This window comes from Canis lupus, chromosome 19, assembly GCF_003254725.2.
Source record: "Canis lupus dingo isolate Sandy chromosome 19, ASM325472v2, whole genome shotgun sequence".
Classification (NCBI taxonomy): Eukaryota; Metazoa; Chordata; class Mammalia; order Carnivora; family Canidae; genus Canis; species Canis lupus.
This window is the reverse complement of record NC_064261.1, coordinates 38,203,097-38,224,106: the sequence shown is the minus strand read 5'-3', so window position 1 is coordinate 38,224,106 and position 21,010 is coordinate 38,203,097. Positions and strand designations below refer to the sequence as shown.

The 21,010-nt window shown below is 54.9% G+C and overlaps 2 protein-coding genes across 8 annotated transcripts in view; one reads left to right on the top strand and one right to left on the bottom strand.

Annotated features, from left to right (window-relative positions):
* Positions 1-11,455, top strand: part of TMEM163 (transmembrane protein 163) — a 224,308-nt gene extending 212,853 nt beyond the window's left edge. Inside the window, 3 exon segments of the mRNA XM_025430327.3 lie at positions 2,073-2,184; positions 9,106-9,247; positions 10,400-11,455. Coding sequence (XP_025286112.1) covers positions 2,073-2,184; positions 9,106-9,247; positions 10,400-10,460 — 315 coding nt within the window. The 3' untranslated portion in view covers positions 10,461-11,455.
* Positions 11,456-12,469: 1,014 nt separating this feature from the next.
* Positions 12,470-21,010, bottom strand: part of MGAT5 (alpha-1,6-mannosylglycoprotein 6-beta-N-acetylglucosaminyltransferase) — a 339,366-nt gene continuing 330,825 nt past the window's right edge. For all 7 annotated transcript variants that reach the window (XM_049097328.1, XM_049097329.1, XM_049097326.1 and 4 more), the window contains one exon: positions 12,470-18,526. In XM_049097328.1, the coding sequence (XP_048953285.1) occupies positions 18,328-18,526 (199 nt within the window). In that variant the 3' untranslated portion in view covers positions 12,470-18,327. The remainder of the gene's footprint in view (positions 18,527-21,010) is intronic.

Here is a 21,010-nt window from a genome sequence, read left to right as displayed (position 1 = left end):
GGGTGCATACAGATTTTCACCACTTCTGGGAATTTAGGGATGAAGGCATTACCAGCAGAGAGATGGAATGGAATGAGAAAGCGAGGTGAGCAAAGCAAGAATTCAGCCTCTGAATTTGGAGTCCCAAGTGCTTGACTGTGTCTCCCCCAGCTTAGGCTTTCTGAATCCTGTCAGCAACTGGGTCTATGTCGACCCATTGCATTATATCCTTTGGGCACCGACACCCATGATTAGCCAGAGTTCCTGCACAGCGGGAGTTGTGATTTGGAGCTCCTTGGCCCCCCGCCCCCCTACCCCTCGTGGGCTCTGCTTTGTGGCCTCATGCACAGCAGGGACTTGGGATCTGCCCTAAGATGCTAGGTTTGGCATCATCCCTGTTGATAATTTGAGGAGGTAAAATAGTAATCATAATATTCGCTGAGGTAATTATTTTAAAGAACTTTAAAATTAGAAATAATTTTAGATTTATAAAAGAGTCACAAAGATGTTACAGAGAGTTCCGATACATCCTTCATCCAGCCTTCCCTGACATCTCATGGAGATAACCGGGGTGCGTTTGCCCAAACTCCGAGATTACTAGGTATTAAAGCTCCAGGCTCCATTCCAATTTTCCCAGCTTTCCCACTGAATATCTTTTTTTCTCTTCCAGGATCCAGTCCAGAACACCATGTTGCATTTAGTCCTCTGTCTCCATAGTCTCCAACCTGTGACAGTTTCTTGCTTGTTCCTTGCGTTTCGTGACCTTGACATGCGTGAAGAGTAGTGCTCAGGGCAGAAGTTTTGTACACTGTCTGTCAATGTGGGTTTGTTCAGTGTTTTTTCAAGATTCAGCTGTGGTTATGGATTTTTTGAGTAGAACACCAAGACCCGTTCTTTTCGTCAGGTCACATCTTATCAGGAAGCGCATGATACCGTCATCACTTATTAATGGTCTTCCTAATCTTGATCACTTGTCTAAGATCACTCACCAGACCACTCCACTCAAAAGTCACTCTTTTCCCCCTTTCCATCCTCATTTGTTAGATACCAGCCCACAGTGAAGGAATTAAGCCGCACCTCATGGAAGAAGGATTAGCAGAGGATCTGGGGACATATGTTAAAACCACCATTGATCAGTATTCTAGGGGAGATGCTTTGATGCCTTGCAGATATCTTGTTTCCAGGGAGGTGATTTTTCAAATGATTTCGTTCAGTTTTGAAGCCAGGAAAACAGGCCATGTCTTCCTTCTTCCCATCTTTCTGGCACTAGGCTAGTGGATTTGGGTAATAAGATGCTTAAGGAATCAGTTCTTTTGTATCTTGATGCTTTATCAGATTTCTGCTGGAAGTTGCGTTTTAATATTGGAGAGAATCTGGAGGCTGTGTCTCATGGGAGTGATGCACGGGAGCACTAAGCTGAGGAGGATGGTGGGCCCTAATGTCATAAGATAGCGGTGCTGGCTTTTGCATGTGTGACTCACTCATTTGCTTGCAAAGTTAAGGTAGAAACTTATAGGAAGTGCTAAGATAACGTCAATAGCAGACTATATTTTTAGATGCCTTTTCCCCACCTTGAAGCCTATATTTGAACGTCTAATAGCCTTGTGTGAGTTTAAGGAAAAAACATGGTTTTAAGTCGCTTTAGCCATAATTGACTGTGCGGCCGATTCAGTGGGCTCTGTGTTGAAGTGCTCGTAGTCACGTGGTGTACTTACATGTTCCCATATTCTCCAGCTGCTTTTTGAATGATTTATGAAAAACTACACATAGCATGCCCCGTTTATAGCATTCTGACCAATTACGTTATTGATCAGTGATTGCCAAACATTTTGGCAGAGGAGTGTCAAGGGGAATCTCCAATAAGAAAAAGAAATAGTTTCCAAGGGAATGTAATCTGGTTTTGATCATCTTGTCCAATTCCCGGTGACACAGGTAACTGCCCTATGAGAATAAGCAAGATACTCCCACCTGGTGGCAGCATACCCAACTGATTATTTGTTCTGGGACCAAAGGTGATCTTGAAGGCAAGTGGTTTGCAGATCATCTATTCAAGCAGGAGGTGAACTGTTGAAATCTGGAACTTTCTCTCCTAGGATGATTTCCTGTTCAGCGTCTCCATTTTAAGCGGGATCCTTTGCAGCATCCTGGCTGTGTTGAAGTTTATGCTGGGGAAGGTTCTGACCAGCAGAGCACTCATAACAGACGGTGAGTTAAGGCCAATGTGCCTGATCCCCGGTGGCTGAGCTCACGGTGAGGGAAGATGCTTCTCAGGGCCTTGTCCTGCAGAAAAGCTCAACAATTTGGTATCTGTTCCTCACTGTCCTCCCCCTCCCCAGGCTGTTTAGTGATCCTCAGGGTTCCCATGTCAGGACAGATGTCTTGCACCCCGGGAAGATAATAAATTTCACGAATCACTTGCACTCTGACCTCTTAACAGGGGGGATTGGGGTTCCCCAGCCTGTGGTGTCTGTTAACAGTACAGAGTCCCGAGCCTGACCCCTGAAGATTCGGATTCTGCGAGTTTGAGGTGGGACCCAGGAAGCCCTGATTATACCAGCACCCCCGTCCATGCCAGGCACACGGAGATTTGATGCTGCCTCCATGGCCAATCTGAGGGGCCAGGACACAGTGTCACAGGGTCCAGGGAAGATGGGCCTTGTAGTGTCTAGCACTCCTGCGGGACCTTTTGGGCACCAGCTCTCTGGTCTTTCTCAAGTGCCACTTCGAGCAGGGCCTGCTGTTTGCTTTCGCCCCTGCAGGATGGCCCCTTCCTCCCTGGGCTGTGGAGGCCATGGGCCCATATGAAACCAAAGCTTTCTAAGCAGTAAAAGCTGCTCAAAATAGTAAAAGGATCGGTGACTGGGACTGAGCCCTCCTCTTCCCTGCTCTGCCTTCAAGCAATGCGCGGGCCCCTGTGTGGGTGCTGGGTGGCCCAGGCAGCTCCTCGACTCCCAGGGCAGGCTGGGTGAGGGCAGGGTTCGGCCCTCCCTCGTGGGGTCCCGGGTCTGCTGCGGTCAGAGCGGGATGCCGAGGCAGCGCGGGGCCGGCTGGGGTCTACGGAGTGGTAGGTGCCTGGCGCCGTGTTAGGTGCCACGATAGCTCCCGCTGCACCATCAGAACCACCTCGTTGAGGTTTCTGTCTCGTAAACCTGAATTTATAAGTCCCTTGCTTTCACCCAGAGCCAGATCAAAAGGATGTGTGGCTCCGTCCCCCGAGAAGGCCGCACGCAGGCCTGAGGCCACGGCCCGTGCCAGTCTTGGAGGCCTCTGTCACCCACCGAGATGCCGTGGCCTTCTAGGCAGTTTGCATTAAGCCGAGCCTAGTACAGGGTCCCATCGGAGCCCGGCCTGTATGGGTGCCCTCGCCTCTCGGGGGGCAGACCCAGAATCTGAGGAGGAGTGTTCATTCCCTGTGATCTCTGTGATCTGGTGTTTTTTAACCCGGGAAAGAAAAGGCCTCCTTTGGACACGGAGTCCTCCTTTACGTGGGGGTGAAGAGCTCAGGGTCGCTTGGCCGAGAGCTGATGGCTGGCTGGGCATTAGCCGGGTGTCTGGGTGTGGGCTCCCCAGCCACCCTTGAGGTCCTGCAGTGCTGCTCGGAGGGACACTGCTCTGCTGGGGCCCTGCAGGCTGAACAGAGCAGAGGCCTGGCCGGGCCGTGGCTTCCCCAGCCGTGCGTCCACGCCTCCCTCTCCGCGTCTCTTCACCTGGGACCCAAGGGCCAGGGAGGGTGGGCCCGGGGGAGGCTGCACCCATCAGCACAGCTCCCCGGGCTCACCTCTTCCAGTCCTCATTTGGGCCCCTGAGTCAGAAAATCTGAGCTGGAGAACATCAGCATGTGTCTAGTCCCTTGACTACAGTGGAGACACAGGGGGCGCCCCCCCAGAAGCCTGGGTGTGGGCTCAGCAGTCAGGCCCACCCTCTCCCACCACAAGCGGGGCTCGGAATGAGGGTCCCCTGCCTTGCCTGGTGGTCTGTCTTCACATTCAATAGTCGACGTATTAAGTTTCTATTTAGGCTTCTGTGTCCTTCTAACCTACCATTTTATGTGGCTTATGGAGAAGACCACAAGGAGAAGTAGGTTTTTGGGGTTTTTTTTTTTTTTTTTTTTTTTTGATTAATAACGTCTGACTTTGTAATTTTCACACACAAAACCGGCTACACACAAGCAGTGTTCCCATTACAGTCCTGAACCAGAGAGAGGTCATGACAAAGGGAAGTGGATGGTTTGAGTGGAAACTGTCCCACCCACAGGCGGAAAGCGGGGTTGGGGAGCCATCCTGGGGATCATAGAGAGTCTGGGGTGTCAGAGTGGCACAAGGGGTGAGGGGCTTGGGCAGACCCTGCAGGACATCAGGTCTACAGTGGGATTCTGGATGTTCTGTTAAATATTTAATACATAAGGTGACACGAATGGTGTTTTCTAAAGAGCCCTCTAGTGGTCAAGGTGGAAGACAGAGCCCAGGGAAGGAGAGCAGGAGCGAGAGAAGTGTGGGGAGCAGAGGGCGCCGTGGGACAGTGTGAGGGCAGAGGGTGGAGGGTGGCAGGGACCTTGAGCAGGGCTCAAGGTCGAAATGTCGCAGGGGTTGATGAGAGAGCCCCTGAAAGGGCAGAGAGCACTGCTGCAAAGAGCAAAGGCAGCCGGTGACCCCTCCCCAAGCCTGTTACCCATGAGGGGCCCTTGCAGGGTGGGCCTTGCTTGCTGGGGGTGCCCGCAGGCCACAAGCAGGAACTACAGCCTCCGCCAGTTGTGTTCTCTGAGCTCCCAGTTGTACTCATCCTTCGGTGAGCAGATCCACGTGTAACTATCTCCTCTCTCTCTTGGTCCCTGCCTCCGGGAAGCGGGGGCAGGATGGGGCTCTGAAGCCAGGCCCGCCTATAATCTCAGGGGCTTTCTGAGAGGCTGGCTCCGGAAGGCACCCCGTGGCCGCCTCCCTGGGACTACCCCTCTCGTGGTCTGGCCCAGGGCTAGGGGTCAGCCCGAGGGCTCCTCTCCAACAGGGAAGCAAGCTCAGCCAACTGCTTCCCGTGCAGGGAAGGAGGGGGACAGGCCTTCTCCGTCACCTGGGGTGGTGGCCCTTCCCACGCTGAGGCTGTGTGTGAACTGGGCCAGGCTGACTCCTCCAGACCCTTTGTCCCCGGGTCATGTCCTTACAGCCGAGAAGCAGACCTTCAGGGAAAGGGGGGTGACGGGCTGATTCCAGATGCTCCCGCTCCGTGCCATGGTGTGTGGTTGATCTCGTCCCATTCGGTGTTGGGGTTTTGAATATTCAGGCAACGTGAGGCTTTTGCTGTCAGCCCCAGGCCCACGTCGGCTTTGGGTTAGCAGGTAGGTTGCTTCTGCACAGCAAGCTCATGGTGCCGTCAGACAGGGGAGGACTGTGGAGAGGTCCTGGGGGAAGTTCTGACGGGGAGCCAGCTGCTGGGCTCTAGAGCCGCCTGCGGCCTGCGTGAGTGGGGAGCAGGAGGGGGGGTTCTGGGCCCACTCTCCGCGTTCCCTCAAGTTCTGGAGCCCTAAGAGCCTGTGATGGTTTTCAAGCACATGAAAATTTTTAATCAGAACGTTCTTTCTGGGTAAAATGTGCTTGATTTTACAGGCCCCCCCGCCCCGGTCATTACGGTCAGAGCGGTGGAGCCTCTAATCAGGATGGCCTGTGATGTTCCCTTGCGTTCTCACACTGACAATAGCATCTACTCTTTCCGACAGCTCTGGTTTTAACCGGCGGATGGGGACCAGCTGTGAGCCTGGGTGGGCGGGCACAGCACCCAGAAGTGAGTGGCCGGTAGGGCTCTGTTTGCCCTCGACCCCCTCTGCTGTGGGTTCAGATGGGGGGTCTGGGGGGCATTGCTGTGAGCGCGGGGTTCATGCGGAAAGGCTGGCTGGGAAGGCTCTAAATTCTGAAGGATGTGGCACAGCAGGTCCAGAAGGGCCCCCTTGGCCCTGGGTGCTCGGCCCATGTTCCTCTGCACGCTTATGAGAGGTCAAGCTGACCTGGGTCAGGCTCTGTCACACGCAAAGGTGAGTAGAGCCCAAGTGGTGAGCTAGCTGCTGGCCGGGCTGGGGCTGGCAGAGCCGGGTGACTTGGTGGGGCTGAGTGGACACCTAGTGGCTGCTGGAGGGGACCTCACCTGCTCTCTGCATCCTCCCTGAGCTCACGGGCTTCCCTGAGGGCTCCAGCCGCCCCCCATAAAGACGAGCGGGGAGCAAATGGTGGCAGTGGGCGGCTCCTTGTCTTCCCCTTGTTTCTACTCACCCTGAAATAAAATTCCCCCAACGTGGAGAAGGCCCAAGACGTACACTAGCCCAGGTGGCCTGTGACAGAGGAATGGACGCTGCCGGTGCTCTTGGTGGCCTTCTGGGAAAAGCTGTGTGCAGAGCCCCCCGCCCCCCAAGAGGACTATTTTGATTCTGTGTGTTAAAAAAGACAGGAAGACTCCAGGGACGGCCAGAATGCCAGCTCCTCAGCCCGGGAGAAGGGCAACCGGGTCCTGATGGATCAGAGGACAGGAGGGAAACCGGCCGCCCCCCTTGGCAGGGAGCTGTGGGTGCAGAGCTGAGGATGGACTGCGGAGGACGAGGCCACGGGCTGGGCAGAGAGGGAGGAAGTGCAGGGAGCTCCGTGAGCCGGGGCTGGGACGGACTCAGTGGCACAGAGTGGCCCCTGCGGTGACGAGCGGCTGCAGGTGGCCCAGGATGCTCTCGGTACGTGGGTTTGGAAGGGTCGGCTGCGGGGGCCACGTGCGGCGCGGAGACCGCGAGGATGCGGAGTTCCCCCACCGTCCCGAGCTCGGGGAGCGTGCCGAAGCCGCGCAGTCAGGCTCGCAGGCGCCGCTGGGGCGAGGGGCGCCGGCCTGTCCTCGCCTCCACGGTTACAGGTGGAGATGTGGGGGGAGCCAAGGCGGCCGCTCAGGGCCCCCCCAGCGAGCTCCCAGCCAGGCTGGACAGCCATCAGGGGAGGCCTCGGGCTGAGGGGCGGAGGTGCGCGCTGTGGGTGGCCGCAGGGGTGGCCCAGCTGCGGCGCAGGTGCAGGCCACACCTGGAAAAGCCCTCGTAGCTGCTGGCTCCCCAGGAGTCCGGCCTCCCTCTCCCAGGATGTGGCCCCCGGGTGGGCGGAACGCGGAGCTGTTTGCCTTTCCCAGGCTCCACCACCTTTATTCAGGGGAAGCTGGGTTGGAAGCCACTGGCTTGAACCTCGACAGACCGCAGAAGGGAGTGGGGACGTTGACCCTCCAGGGAGCCGCAGGCTGCGCCCTGCAGTTGAGGCCTGAGCCTCCCCTGGGCTCTGAACCTGCCCCTCAGAGGTGGTGCCTCCAAGGGCCTCGCCACAGGCCCCGCCTGGGCTGGGAGGCCCTTTCTCTCGGGTCCCATCAGCCTGGCTCCTGCTCATAGGAGCTCTCGGACACAGCTGAGGCCATGTTCTAGGCCCTCCTTCCCTCCATCTGTTAATTCATTAATTAATGCGGTAATCACCCGAGCCCCCTGAGACGTGCCAGCCACTGTTCTGGGGCTTGGAATACAGCGAGAGGGACAAAACCCCTGTCCTTAAGCTGGTGCTTCTAGTGGGAGAAGAAAGAGATGTTTGTAAAAAGAAAAATAGTAAAAACACCATGTTAGGAAGTGAGGCTCCCTGGAGACCAACCAACAGCAAGAATGAGAAGGTAGGAGGGTGAGCACGCGTAGGAGGAATCACTTCGGGGCTCTGAGGGTTCAAGCCGGGAAGGAGGCAGCGTGGGAGCCCGGGGAAGGGCTGTGCGGGCTGCGGGGGGTGGGGGCAGGAGGGGCTGCTCCTGTTGGTCTCGAAGTTTGGATGTTCCTCAGACTTGGGCAGCTTTCCTAGGGGAGGTCTTTAGCTGCTGTGTAGGGCGGGCGGGAGATGTGGGCAGGGGGGAAGCAGGGAGGGTTCTCAGGCCGTCGCAGGGGTGCAGTCAAGGGGCAGGTGCGCCGGGGTTGGGTGCTGAGCTGAGCTGGGGAGGGCACAGCGGGTAAGCACTACTTGCCAGACTGGTGAGATCTGGGGTGTGAGAGATGTCAAGGGTGGGCTCTTAGCTTTTTGGCCTCGGCAGCTGGGTGGATGGTGGCAGCGTTTACAGAGAAGGTAGTGAGAGGGTGAGGTGTTCGGGGGCAGGAATTAAGATTTTGTTTGCTTTGAATTTGTTCAGTTTGAGATGCTTATGAGCGGGTCCGCAGCTCAGCAGAAAGGTGGGGCCGAAGGGCGACTTCGGTGTGGGGAGGGCGGAGGGGTTCCCACCATTGCACAGCCCCCCCCCCCCCCCCCCCCAGGGGAGAGAGGAAGGATCCAGCAGCGGGGACTGGGAAGGGGTGGCTGGAGGGGAGAGGCGCCAGCCAGCCATGCGAAGAGGGGCCCCGGTTATGAACCCGGGCGGGTGGCAACATGCCCACTGGTGACCTCAGGGCGGGGGAGCCGGGCTGCATGGGGGACACGGCTCTTCCGAGAGTTGTGAGGGGCTGCAGAGGTGTGTGTGCGTGGGTGGGGGTGTGGGTGCCGTGGGTCCAGGAAGGAGACTGAGGAGGTGGAGGGGCGGCTTCTCCCAGGGCGAAGCTTCAGGAGCAGGAGTCCAGGCACAGGGATGAAGGGGGGGGCGGGGGGGCGCTCCCCAAGGGAACGGCATCGCCTGCAGCCGGAGCGCGGGACGACGGTGTCGGCGGGTTCCCGGGACCGGCGGAGCCCACGGGAGGCTGCACCCCAGTCCAGAGCAAGGGGGTGTACCCCGGCCTCGCCCCCGTGCTGACGCTGCTCTTCACCTAGACCCTGCCCTCGGGGAGCCCCGGCTCCGCCCCGTGGCCCCGCATCAGCATCCCTTAGCTCCAGCCCCGTTCCGGTGGCCTTTTCTGCAGCCTTGTCACAAATTCTAGGCTTGGCGTGTCCTTTCCTGGAGTGGAAACCCTCAGCCGGCGGGGCCCGGCGGGACCGTCCATCACTGCGCTCCACCTGTTGAAGTCGCCCAGGGTGTGACTGTCCTGTGCGGACACTGGCCTGGACCCTGCAGATTCAGCAGGGGGGGAAGCCCGGGTCGTGGGGGCACACCTGGCCTTTGGGTCGCCTCGCTGGTGGCCAAGAAAGTCCTCCTGGCCCTGCCGTCAGCCTCTCTCTGCCGTTTCTCCAGGCTTTAACTCCCTCGTGGGTGGCGTGATGGGCTTCTCCATTCTTCTGAGTGCGGAGGTGTTCAAGCATAACGCGGCGGTCTGGTACCTGGACGGCAGCATAGGTGTGCTGATCGGCCTCACCATATTTGCCTACGGGGTCAAGTAAGTTCTCCTTTTGTCTCTGCTTCCCCAGGGGCCGGGAATGCTCGGTTGGCCACTCCTGACAGTCACACCTTGCACCTGGAACCTTTCTGAGCCCGGGTGAGGTCAGGTGACTAGAAAAGCCCCCAGCAGGGGCCCGGTATTATTGTGGCGGGCAGTGTTTTACTTTTGTCTGCCTTTTTTTTATTTTAGGATTTTATTTATTTATTCATGAGAGACACAAAGAGAGGGGCAGAGACATAGGTAGAGGGAGCAATAGGTTCCCTGCGGGGAGCCTGATGCGGGACTCGATCCCAGGACCCCGAGATCACGACCTGAGCCAGAGGCAGATGCTCAACCCCTGGCCATCTAGGTGCCCCAAGGCACTGGGTTTTTAACTGTTAAAGGGCTTCCTGTGTTCCATGAGGACAGCTATAATAAGAGGGATGGACAGTAAGGGTTGGCCAGCATGAGGAGACATTAGAACCCTCAGACGTTGCTGGTGGGATGTACAATGGGACGGCACCTTTGGAAATAGCCGAGTAGCTCCTCAGCATGTTAAATGTTGGAGTCCCCACTTGACCCAGCACTGTCACTCCTGGCTACCTGTCTACTCCGGAGAAGTGAAAATACAAATTCACGTACTGACTTGCACATGAACGATCACAGCGAAATTACCGATGGTAGGCAAAAAGCAGACACAACCCAAGTGTCTGTTAACCGATGAATGGATAAACATAGTAGAGCCACAGAGTAGAATATTCCTCAGCCCCTCCCAAGAATGAAGTGTTGCTCCATGCTACAACGTGGATGAGCCTCAAAAACAGGTACCAAGTGCAGCCAGGCACAAAAGGCCACCTGTTACATGATTCCACATGGAGGAAATATCCAGAATAGCCCAAAAAGTAGATCAGTGGGCCTCAGGGGAAGATGGGGAATGTCTGCAGGTGGGATTGGGGTTTCTTTTTGGGGTGATGGAAATGTTCTGGAATTAGACGGTGGTTATGGTTTGTACAACCTGTGAATTCAGGGAGTTGTTCACTCTAAAAGGTTGAGTTTTATGGCACATGAATTACAGTTTTCAAAGAGCCTTCTGTTTACTTCCCCCAGTGCTCAAGCCCCTGGGCCACAGGGGGTCCATGTTGGGGTGACCTCTGTGCTTCTGTTTTGCAGACTCCTCATCGACATGGTGCCCAGGGTGAGGCAGACCCGCCACTACGAGATGTTTGAGTGACAGTGGCCAGCGGGGCCAGAGCCCGCTGCTCTGTGTCCGCAGAAGACCGTCAGGACGACGAGGTTTCCACACAGGCAGATGGTGCCAATATTTCACTGAACATCCAGTTTCTTTTTTGGAAAGTTTGTGTTCATGGGAACAAGGTCTGCCCGGCAGGTCAGTCTGCGCTGTTCCCCTTTGCTCCACTGCCCCCCGTCAACCATTGTTAGGACAACGCGCACGGGAGCGGGGACAGGTCTCCCCACCTCCAGCAAGAACTGACCTTTTCTATTTTCTGGAGTAAAAAAAAAAAGATTCTTGTGGGTAGGGTAAGATCTCTGCTTGGCAGAAAGTTCCCCTGTGGTGCTCTCAGCCTGAAACGGATAGCAACCGAGCCGACCCACCTCCGCGGGACTCCCCGTGGCCCCCCGGCCACCTCCAGGTCCAGAGTCTCTTATCTCCTGGCAGATTTTAAGGGAAGACCATACCTTTCGTCCCTCACCCCTTTACATACCCAGATCCATCAGTCCACATCACTTTCTAATTTCTACCAAGGTACTTCATTAGTTTCATACTGTTTTACTAATCCTGAATCTAAACAGATTTGTTCAAAAGGAGACCATTCTATTTTTAAAGTACTTAGTGATACTCGTATGAGCTTTGCATGGTTGAACTAAGCACATGACCCTTTCTTGTACATTCAGAACCTGAACATACATGTAAAAACAGGATCCATTTTTGAGAGATGTGAAACTACAGTTTATTTGTAATAAATAATTATATAATCTATCCATATATGCATATATCTATATGCTGTGTTAAGTGGTAATGGTACATTACAGTCTGTTAGAGATGGCTTGCCCCTCCAGGAACAAGATGTTCTCTGTTCATGTAACGTTAGGTGTAGATTCCGTACAAATGTTCCCCCGTCACACAACATTCTGTACCTCCGGCACTGCTGCCTGTCCAGGTGACAGTGTCTGACCAATAAAGACCTTTACCTGTTTTGTATGGTACGGGGAGGTTATCTTGGAGCGTTGTGGTCACTGTGCCGGGCAGGTTTTCTGTTGCCATGGAAGGGGTCCCTCCCTGGTGCCTGGGGGTGGTGAGTGGGGAGACCCCGAAGGACCGTCCTGATGGGTGCTGCAGGCCCTGTGAGGGGCAGGGGCTGCACATTCATTTGGTGGTGCTTGGGACTGCGGGATGATGCTCCCTGGGCCTTGCCCCCTGCCCCCCTTGCCTCTGCTCCCAGGGGCCTGTCTCTGGCTAGCTGAGGGGAGGTGGTTCGTTCTGAGGGGTCACTAACCTTGATTCAATCCGACACCTCCTGCGTGGCTTCCTCCAACAGCATTTTGAAGAGTGTTCCAAGGGATACGGATACGTCACATGGAAGAAAGGGTTGGTTGACTATATGAGCAGGTCTGGGAAATGCAAGATTCAATAGATTTCTTTCCTCACGGTGTCTAGCATACAGTACAGAAGCTTAGGGAGGGGAAGCTAATGGTGTAGTGCCCTCCCAAATTTAAGCACTCGAGTTTTCTCTGGCACTTTTAGGGACTTGTGTCCCACAGATGCATGATGGGAACTGCGGGGTGTCTGCATTCCAGGCAGGCAGTAGCTGCGAGTTCTGGCCTCATGGAGGCTGGCCATGGCCCTCCAGCATTACCTCAGACAAGCCTTTGGTGTGGGCATGGATGTGACTGTCCTTTCTGGGGCATCTCCTACCCCCCCAAAAAAGCCCACTTACTTACCCCAATCCACTTTCCAATTCCATTCCCTTGTAGGTGACTGCAGGACAGGGGAAGTGCTCTGAAATTAGCATGGGTGGGTGCCACATAAGGGAATGAATCCATGATCCTAAAACCTTTCTCGCCCCACTCCTTAAACGTACCTTCTCATCAGCATTTCCCGCGGGGCGTTGGCACATGGATGCCATGTCGTCGGTGGACGCCAGCATTGGGGGATGCAGCTGGGTTTGTGCCGCAGGTGACCCCACACCCAACCCAGACCCCCCCAAAAACCACTGCCACTTGTCACACAACAAAAGTTTATTGAAAAATAAAGTTCTCCCTAGTTTTCTCTACAACACTGGCAAACAAAGCAGTGTTCTCTATGCAGGTACAGTACATTTGGACAGCGACACCTTATTTGCAGGATCCTGCACTACTTAACCCCGGAAGTGAACAGTAGAAAATGGTTGGACCAGGAGCTGTTTGAAGACACACACGCAAACGGCCGTTAGCTTAAGGACATCAAGGCTGTGACAGCAACTACAGTAGAAAGGATGTCACCATCTCCTTTGGCATCGATAGTTCTGCTCTTGTCCTGTTAATATGTGGGCATGACAGTGAGCCAAAGCCTGCTCCATCTTGGCTCCGGCGGAGGTGGCGGACTGCGCGGAGTTGCTGTCCTGCTGTTCCAGCAAGGCTTTCAGGGCCTGTGCCACTGGCCGAGCTCGCACTACTGCCTCCGCCCCCCCGGTCACCCCCCCGCCCCAGGAGCACACAGCTGCCCTCTGCTGCGCCTCACCAGCGGCCCGGGGGGGGGGGTGGGGGTGGTCCTAAGGTGCCACAGAATCTGGGGTGAGAGGGAATGATGCTCTGAAGAAGGTGAATTCCAACCTTACATCCACAAACACATAAGACTGCGGATTCGGCTAAAGAATCCGAAGGAACTTAGGAAGAACCCGGACTCCAGCACACTCCTCCATATGCCCAACTGCAGCCCATCCAGAATAGTGCCAAGATAGGAGATAAAACTCTACAACAGGAAAGAAAGAGGCTAAAACCCCAAGAAAACAAAAAGCAAATAGTATTTCGGTGATTTGAGGAAACCTCACTGAACCATGAGCAGCCTCCTGGGAGTGGTTCTGAAGACACTGCACCCCTTGCCCCCCCACTGCTCCATCTGGGTGGTGGGATAGCCTTGGGGTCCCCAGCTAGCCGAGCTGGCCTGGGGGAGGGGTGGGTCTTCTCAAGGAATGGGTTCAAAACAAACACGTGACTGCTAACCAGCCCAGGGTCTGATCCCTGTGGGTTGGACTGTGGAGGGGCTGCCCCGCCAGCAGGGACCAGCAAAGGGACTTACTGGGGAATGAGAAAGTCACCTGGTCAAGCCTTTCTCCTCAAAACGCAGAAAGTCTTATTTCATTTCAGAGGAATATAGATAATTTTGATGTGAGGGGTACAGTCTGTCAGAGAACTTAATTTCTAGCTCAGAAAGTCCTACAAAGAAGAACCCTAGAATGGTCCAGAAGACATCAGTGGGGCGAGGTCAAGCACGTGGGTCACCCTTTTCATCTCCCGTTCACAAATTCTTACAGCCTAGTTTCATCAGGCCTATTTGCAAATCAGTGCATTCAGGGATACAGTAACATTTCAACCAGCAGGATGGGCATGGGACTTGGACATCCTAAATCAGAAATTCCTACAACACTCCATCAACTTGGAATAGCATTTTCATATAGGTATTACTTAGTTCTTTATTTCTCAAATTTTATGAAACGCTAATAATAACAATATTTAACATTTACGAGGGTTTACTATGTGCCAGACACGGCTAAACACTGAATCCTCACAAAAACCCTAGGTGCTAAGAAAGCTAGGGTAAGGTTTTTTTTTTTTTTTTTTTTGCACCCAAGACTATACAGCTAATTTGGCCTTTAGCTATAAAAACATAAGTTTCCAGTTTTTGTTGAAGCCAACGAGCATGAAAGAACTCATCCTCAGCTTTAGCAAATTCCCACCTCCCTAAAGAAATCTGAATCTACATCCGTCCATCCATCTTTTCACAGGGAGGGGCTCTGCAGCCCTACAGGGATGGGATGGATAGGATTAGAATGAAGCCAATGTGGAAATTATAATATTTTAAAATAAATACAGTAATCCAGGCTTGGGATAGGAACATAACCGAGCCTGTCGTTAAAAAAAAATATATTTTTTTAAATCAAGGATTTGGGGGGGGGGGCATTGGTGAGGGTAGTACTGTCCCAAAGATATACACAATCTAGGTCAACCACCTTGGAGAATTGGGGTGGCCTACCTTGGTCTGGTCTCAAAAGCACAAACCCACCTATACACAGCATATGGTTTTATCACCTCTACTGAACCCTGTGTTCCCTAAGGAAACAACAGGGGTGCATATGCTTCCCCCTTATGATAATCAGATCGAGTTTTGGGGTCAATGCTACTAATGAACTCAGTGGAGACAGTTCTCTTCCAGTGCAACCTCTCAGATGGCACTGGTCTTTTGTCCCAACCACATGTCACCAAGTACCTGGGTTGCAGGGAGCCCAGGCCTGTTGGCACACGGGCAACCAGCAGTCCTCAGATCCAAAAATGTGGAGCAGCCTGGGAGGGCATGGGGGGGCCGGAGGAAGCCAGCCCTTCTCTTGGGGGTTCTCATGGCCTCACGGGGGTGAGGGAGCACATATGCTGTGGCCCAGGGCCTGGAGGGCACTTCTGTGCCCAGCCAGAGCATCTATGGTGACACAAAGATATGTCCTATCTTCAAACGGGAGGAGTCTATGATCTTCCTTAAATGGTTCCCACCTTCTAAAAACCGACCCCAAAGAAAAGTGAAAAGGCACGTCAGAGAGACAATAAATACCAAAGAAACACTATTTCAAAACATAGAGAAAACACAAAAAAAGCAAACTAAAGCAGTGACAAAAAAACAAAAAAACAAAACAAAACCAATCCCGGCAAAAACGCAAAAAAGTGTCTCCATTTGTACATGTGCAAATCAAATTATATACACGAAATAAAGGAGGTTTTTACTGGCATTAGAAGTGTGCTTCCCCTTTCAGGAGTTTTTACTTCTCAAAGCGTTTACGTTTCAAAGGAAAGCTTTCTCTCTTTTAATAAATTAGATAAATTTCTCTCATGTTTAAGAATTTAGGGTCACAGTGGGGGTAAATAAGCCAAATTTTACTTGAGAAAAAAAAAAAACAACTTACAGACAAGGCAAGGTATGCTTAGGACACAGGAAGACACTGATCCTGACTCGGGAGTTCTGTCCCTGTGGAAATCATCAATTAAAAACTGGTTTAGGATTCTGTTCAGATTGGCAGCAGCAAAACCACCAAGGCTCCCGGATCCTACTGAGAGGCACCGTCCTCTCCCGGGGGCAGCCAGGAACTGTGCCCCCTCCACCCCGGGCAGATGGAGGCTCCCTCCCCAATTCCCTCTTGGGGGCCACTGACCAGATTTGGGCCAAGGTTGTGGTGGTCTGGGAGCCGCTATACGTTCGGTGTCGCCGCCTAATGCCCCAGACACCTGGAGTGTGCGTCTGCCCCGGGAGCAGCAGCTCTATGTGCAGAACTCGGGGTCCTCCTGGCCACTACTGGACTGGGGGGGGGAGGCACAGGGATCCTCAAGTGCAGGAAAGTGTTCTGTTGGGCTGCTAGACCTGAGTCCTGACTAGAGGAGAGAATGGGGAGGGTGGAGAGGCCCTGAGCTCAGCAAACAGGCCAGTCACCAACAATCCCTGCAGCTTCTGGAACACCAGGCAGACACAGCATCTTTCTGGGAACGCTGCTTTGCAGCTTCCTTGCTCTGAGTCCCTGTGCTTACTGAAACAGCTCTGCAAAATGGGTTCATCTGGTCCTGTTAGAGTGATCGCGCGTCAGCCTGCCGGCTCCCCCTGCTGGCCCAGTGCCTGCATGACATCCTCACCTCTGGAAGCTTCCAGAAGAGCCCAGGAGAGGGCAGCACTGACCCAGGAACTGCAGCCCTGGGAGCTCAAGGGAATTCCCACCACCTAGGGTGAAACCAGGAGACTCATTTCATAAGGAAAAGCTGTTCCTACCGACACGGAAGGCGGTTGTTTCTCCTATAGCAGGAATTACCCTTGCAAAACTCACACACACACACACACACACACACACACACACACCCCACACACCCCTTATCACCGAGATTCCCTTTGGACTTACGCCCTTGCTGCTGGGCCCAGGCAGAGGGTGCTCTCAGCTAGTTCCTGAGGGGCCCCTGCTCATGCTCTCCCCGCACACGTGCTCAGGTCAGGGGTCACCTGAGGGGTGGAGGAGATCCCCGGCCGCTCCGCCTCACTCCCTTCACTCTCTGGGATTAGGGGTGAAATTCAGACCCACTGAGAGTCTAAGAAAAACCCAGGCTGGCTGTGCACTTGATAACTACTTCTGCACTGGGGGGCGGGGGGGCGAGAGGCAGGCACACCCTAACTTCCCACGCCTAAGGGCTCCACACGCCCTGTGGTCCTCAAGAGGCAGGATTCCCGACGTAGCTCACTTCCCGAAGGCCCGCCCGGCCAGGGGCCCTGCCGAACTGTCCTGGCAGACCGAGGCCGGGCTGGCCGTCCAGGACGGCAGGCGGGGTGCTGGGAAGCGCGGGGTGACCCGTGCTTGCCTCGGTGACCAAGGCGCTCCACGCCACCTGCGCGCGACGCTCCGCAAGAGGGAGAAGCGGGCTCGCGGTCACCAGCATGGAGATGCCAGGGGCTTCAAGGGAAACACACACACCAGCCAGAGCACGGACGCGCTGCTAGCACGGGGCTAGCGGGGGACCCCACGGCCCGGCTGGGCCAACCTGCCAGCTCAGAATGTCCCCCTCAGAGTATTCGTGCCTTGGGTAAGAGCCAGCATCAGACTCCAATTCTGTGCAAGACACACACGCACCCCCACAGGTGACAGGCCAGGACCGCACACCGTCCTGGCCTGTTCCTGCTCCCCCTGCCAACGTCAGGTCCGCTGAGAGCCTCATTCCCGGGACTCTGGTGACATCAGACATTAGAAGGAACAGAACACCAAGCCCACCGGTCTGGCGCGCAGCTCTGGTGGCGACACTGGTTCTCAGGGGCCAGCTTCATGCCTGTCCACACCCCAGCTCGGATAACCCTCCTCAAGGGTAAGCAAGCATGACGTGTAGTCCCGGGTTTCTACGTCCCTCCTTCCCGGGCCATCTGAGGGAGGGCGGATTTGCCACCAACCAGCCAATGTCAGTCACCCAATCCTGCGTTTCTTTCCTAAAGGGATCCTCATCAGAAATCAGGGCCAAGGGGTGTGTGTGTGTGTGTGTGTGTGTGTGTGTGTGTGTGTGTTTGAGGGCGGGGGAGGGGGGAGAGAATGAGATGGGAAGAGGAGGGGGAGGGTTGAGGAAAGGAGCTCTCACTGCAAAGCAGCCCCATCTTTGGTCCCCGGCTGGGCTCTCAGGATAACACAGGACTGTCCTCCCGAGCCCAGGAGCTACCTGTCCCCTAGCTGCCAGCTGTCAAGCACACACAACATTTGCTTTTGCTCTGCCACCGACTACTTGGAGGAGCTAGGTCCCCACAGCTGCCCTCAAGCGAGCCACCGGCCCCACAGTGCATCCTGTCTCCCTCCTGCTTCCTTCTGGAAGCAGACAGGAGTCATAATACAGTGAAGGTGGACAGTAAACAGTGGGAAATCAGAGAAACAAGACGTGTGATCAATCCCTCCTTGCCCTCCCCTCTTCCCCCTCCCTCCCTCCCAAATAAATAAGTTAATGGGGTTTAGGAATGTTCCCGTATAAAGTTCTTTCCGACCAGCTCCAATTCCTCCTCTGGTTCTGTTTTAAATGAATCTTGATACTCTCATTCTACCTCGGAGCAGCTGCATCGACACAGTCTCTTCGAGAAATAAAAATGAAGTTGTGCCAGGGAGAAGCCAGGCACCCGGCCTGACATCTGCTCATTCCGTTCTTGGCGGGGGGAGCTCGGCTGTGGGGCTCTCCCACCGCAGAAGGAGCGACACCACGTCGAAACCTCCCACCGTACAGTTCAGGCTCTGGCCAGAGTCCCTGAATGACACGTCGGGCCCCCTGGCGCTGCCCCAGTGGGGTTGGAGCCACTGTCCCCCCCGCAGAGTGAGTGTGAGGCCGAGCCACGGCCGCTATAGACAGTCTTTACAGAGAGCCACCTGGCCCTTGATGAAGTCCCGGCAGGGGCAGATCCTCTGGTGCCTGGGGTGGGCGCCCGCGCAGCTGAACAGCAGGAGGTCACCTTGAAACACACAGTGTTTGTTCTTGGGGTCGAAGGACGGCACCAGGATGTCCTTGGCCAGCTCCGAGCTTTGGCAGACCACCTCGTACCTGAAGAGGGAGAGAAAGGCATGAGGACTGGAGGTGCAGGGACTAGCTTGGTCACCGGCTCCCCCAGCCCACCTCCGGAGGTATGGGGAGCACGGACAGTTCACCTGCCCTCAAAAGGAACCAGTAGCCACCCTATGACATAGTGATTCCCCACCTCCAGGAGTCCAGGCTCGAGAAAGGGGTGTGTGTGTGTGAATGTGTTCGAGGCTGCTCCCAGAAACACTGTCCATAATGGAGGAAAAAAATGGCAATAACCCGAATTCTCACCAAGTGGGGAAGGGCTGAATAATTTGTAGCACATCTGCGCTTTTCGGAGGTCTGTGTGGCCCTAGAGAAAGCAGGAGGTAGAGATGCAAGAAGCACCTCGGAGAGCTCTTTGAGGGAGGCAGGCAAGTAACACAACGAGATGTAGAGTGGCTCAGCCTGTGTGTGTGCGCCCCGAAACAGGAGAGGGCTGCACCCTAAAGCCTTCACAAGGGTTACTCCAGGGGAGTGAGAACTGGGACAAAGGCGTACATTTATTTAAATGTTTTAAAAAATGTTTAATGTTTTTATTGATGGTTTAAAGATTTATGTGACATGGCCTCAGTCTCCCACTGGAAAGCCATCAGTGGTCTCCGGGGCCGGGGGCGGGGGGTCCCGGGCATCAGTCCACTGCGCCTCCGCAGTCCCTTGGTCCAGGGCAGTAGGCTCCCTCCCACCCCTTCCGGAGAGCTAAGTGCCTGAGGCTTGTGGACAGACAGCAGGACTCCTAATCCAAGCCCTGACTGCAGACCCGCGCTGCTACTCCTCTGTCATCCTCCCCCCACAGCTGAAAGGTCTGTGGGCTGCAGAGCCATGTGGCTGTGCTTCCTCAGGCTGGGGCCACCGCCTGTGCCGGCCTGTTAGCTCCAAGAAGAGCCGCGTACCCTCTCCTCTGGCCTGGGGTACACTGGTCCCACCCACCCTGTGGCCCCAAGAGCAAGGAGGCCTCATCAGGTGTCTGGCATGCTATCCCAATGCCAGAGAAGAGAAGAAGCGGGGGTGGGGGGGGGGGTGGGGGGAAGGTCCAGCCAGCCCTGAGTTTGAATCCTGACTTCATCTCTATGAGCCAGGAGACCCTGGACAAACGAGCGAGCCTCTCTCTGGTTCAGTTTCCTCTTCTGTGGAGTGGGGGGCAAATCATCCTGAACCCCTGCGGGAGCTGCAGAAATTAAATCAGTGCTTATAGAGCACTTGGCAGAGCGCAGCTCTGGGTAGGTATGCAATCAGCGGTAACCCTTACCCTTACTGCACATCGTCATTGTCACCATGGTCACCCAGCCCTGGATGCGCTCTGCGACCTCCCTCCCTTGCCCCATGCTGTGAATTTATGCACATGCCAAGCATCTCCATTTTGCTTTGTACACTTAAATCTCGATTCTTGCTGACAGGGTGGGGATCCAGATGGGGCACTCTAGGTTTCCTGCTGCCTCTGGAAAGCCTCCAAACGCTGGGTGGAAAGCACCATATTCCCTGTTACCCCTGCCCCCTCTTGTCTTCCTCCAGCCAACGAACTGCCTGGCCCACGCCTGCCCTTGCCAACACGAATTGGACAGTTCCCAGCACATCAGTTAGGGCTTCTAGTGAGTTCTCTGAGCCTGCCTGCCTGGCTCTTCATGCTCAGAGGGCAGCACCCACTTTTAGGGTGCTCCTGTAGTCACCAGCGAGCTCCCTCAAAGCCGTGACACCTCTGGTCTTGGTGTAGCAGCTGGAAGATGTAGGCACCCAGACGGATAAGGTCACAGACCATGAAAACAAGGACAGGAAGTGGGGATTTATGGATTTCTCTAAAAAAAAAAAAAAAAAAAAAAAGAGAGATTTGGGCTACCAGGTCCTTCACAGGATACCCCCACTGGCCTACTCACAGAAAGGGTTCTCCAGAATTCATCTGTGCCTTCCAGGTTTCTATATGGAACACAGCTTTAGAATAAAGGTGATGCTTAGGTTATTTCCTTATTTAGGTGAATTCTAGGACTTGCTCTGTCTTAACTCCAGCCACCTGCCGAGTACACGGCTACCCAGGGGTGTGGGAATCTCTACAACTCTCAGACCCACGGCAGGGGTATAACTGTCAGGAGCCATGAGGAAAGCCTCCTGCCCCTGGTGACCCAGCTGGCGCCAGGCACGTGTTCCCAGGATGTGAGGTCACGTGTACAAAGTCTGCGAACACATCTCCACGGAGGCCGCAGCAGAAGCAGCCTGGTGGGGAATGATGTCCAAAGACCACCACGAAGTGCTCAAGTAGCACTGTTCCCCAGAACTATACGTGACCTGTCACAGGGCAGCTCCCTGACGGTTCGGTCAACGTGGGGCTCTGGGCATATATGGCTCCAGACCCTTCTGGATGCCGTCCAACCGCCTGGCCCCCAGGGAGCTCCCCCTTTCATTAGTGTGCAGGTCCCTGTTTCACAGCCCTGGGCAGTGAGGAAGAGCACTGCGCTGTCCTTGCTGAATTAGGGGGCA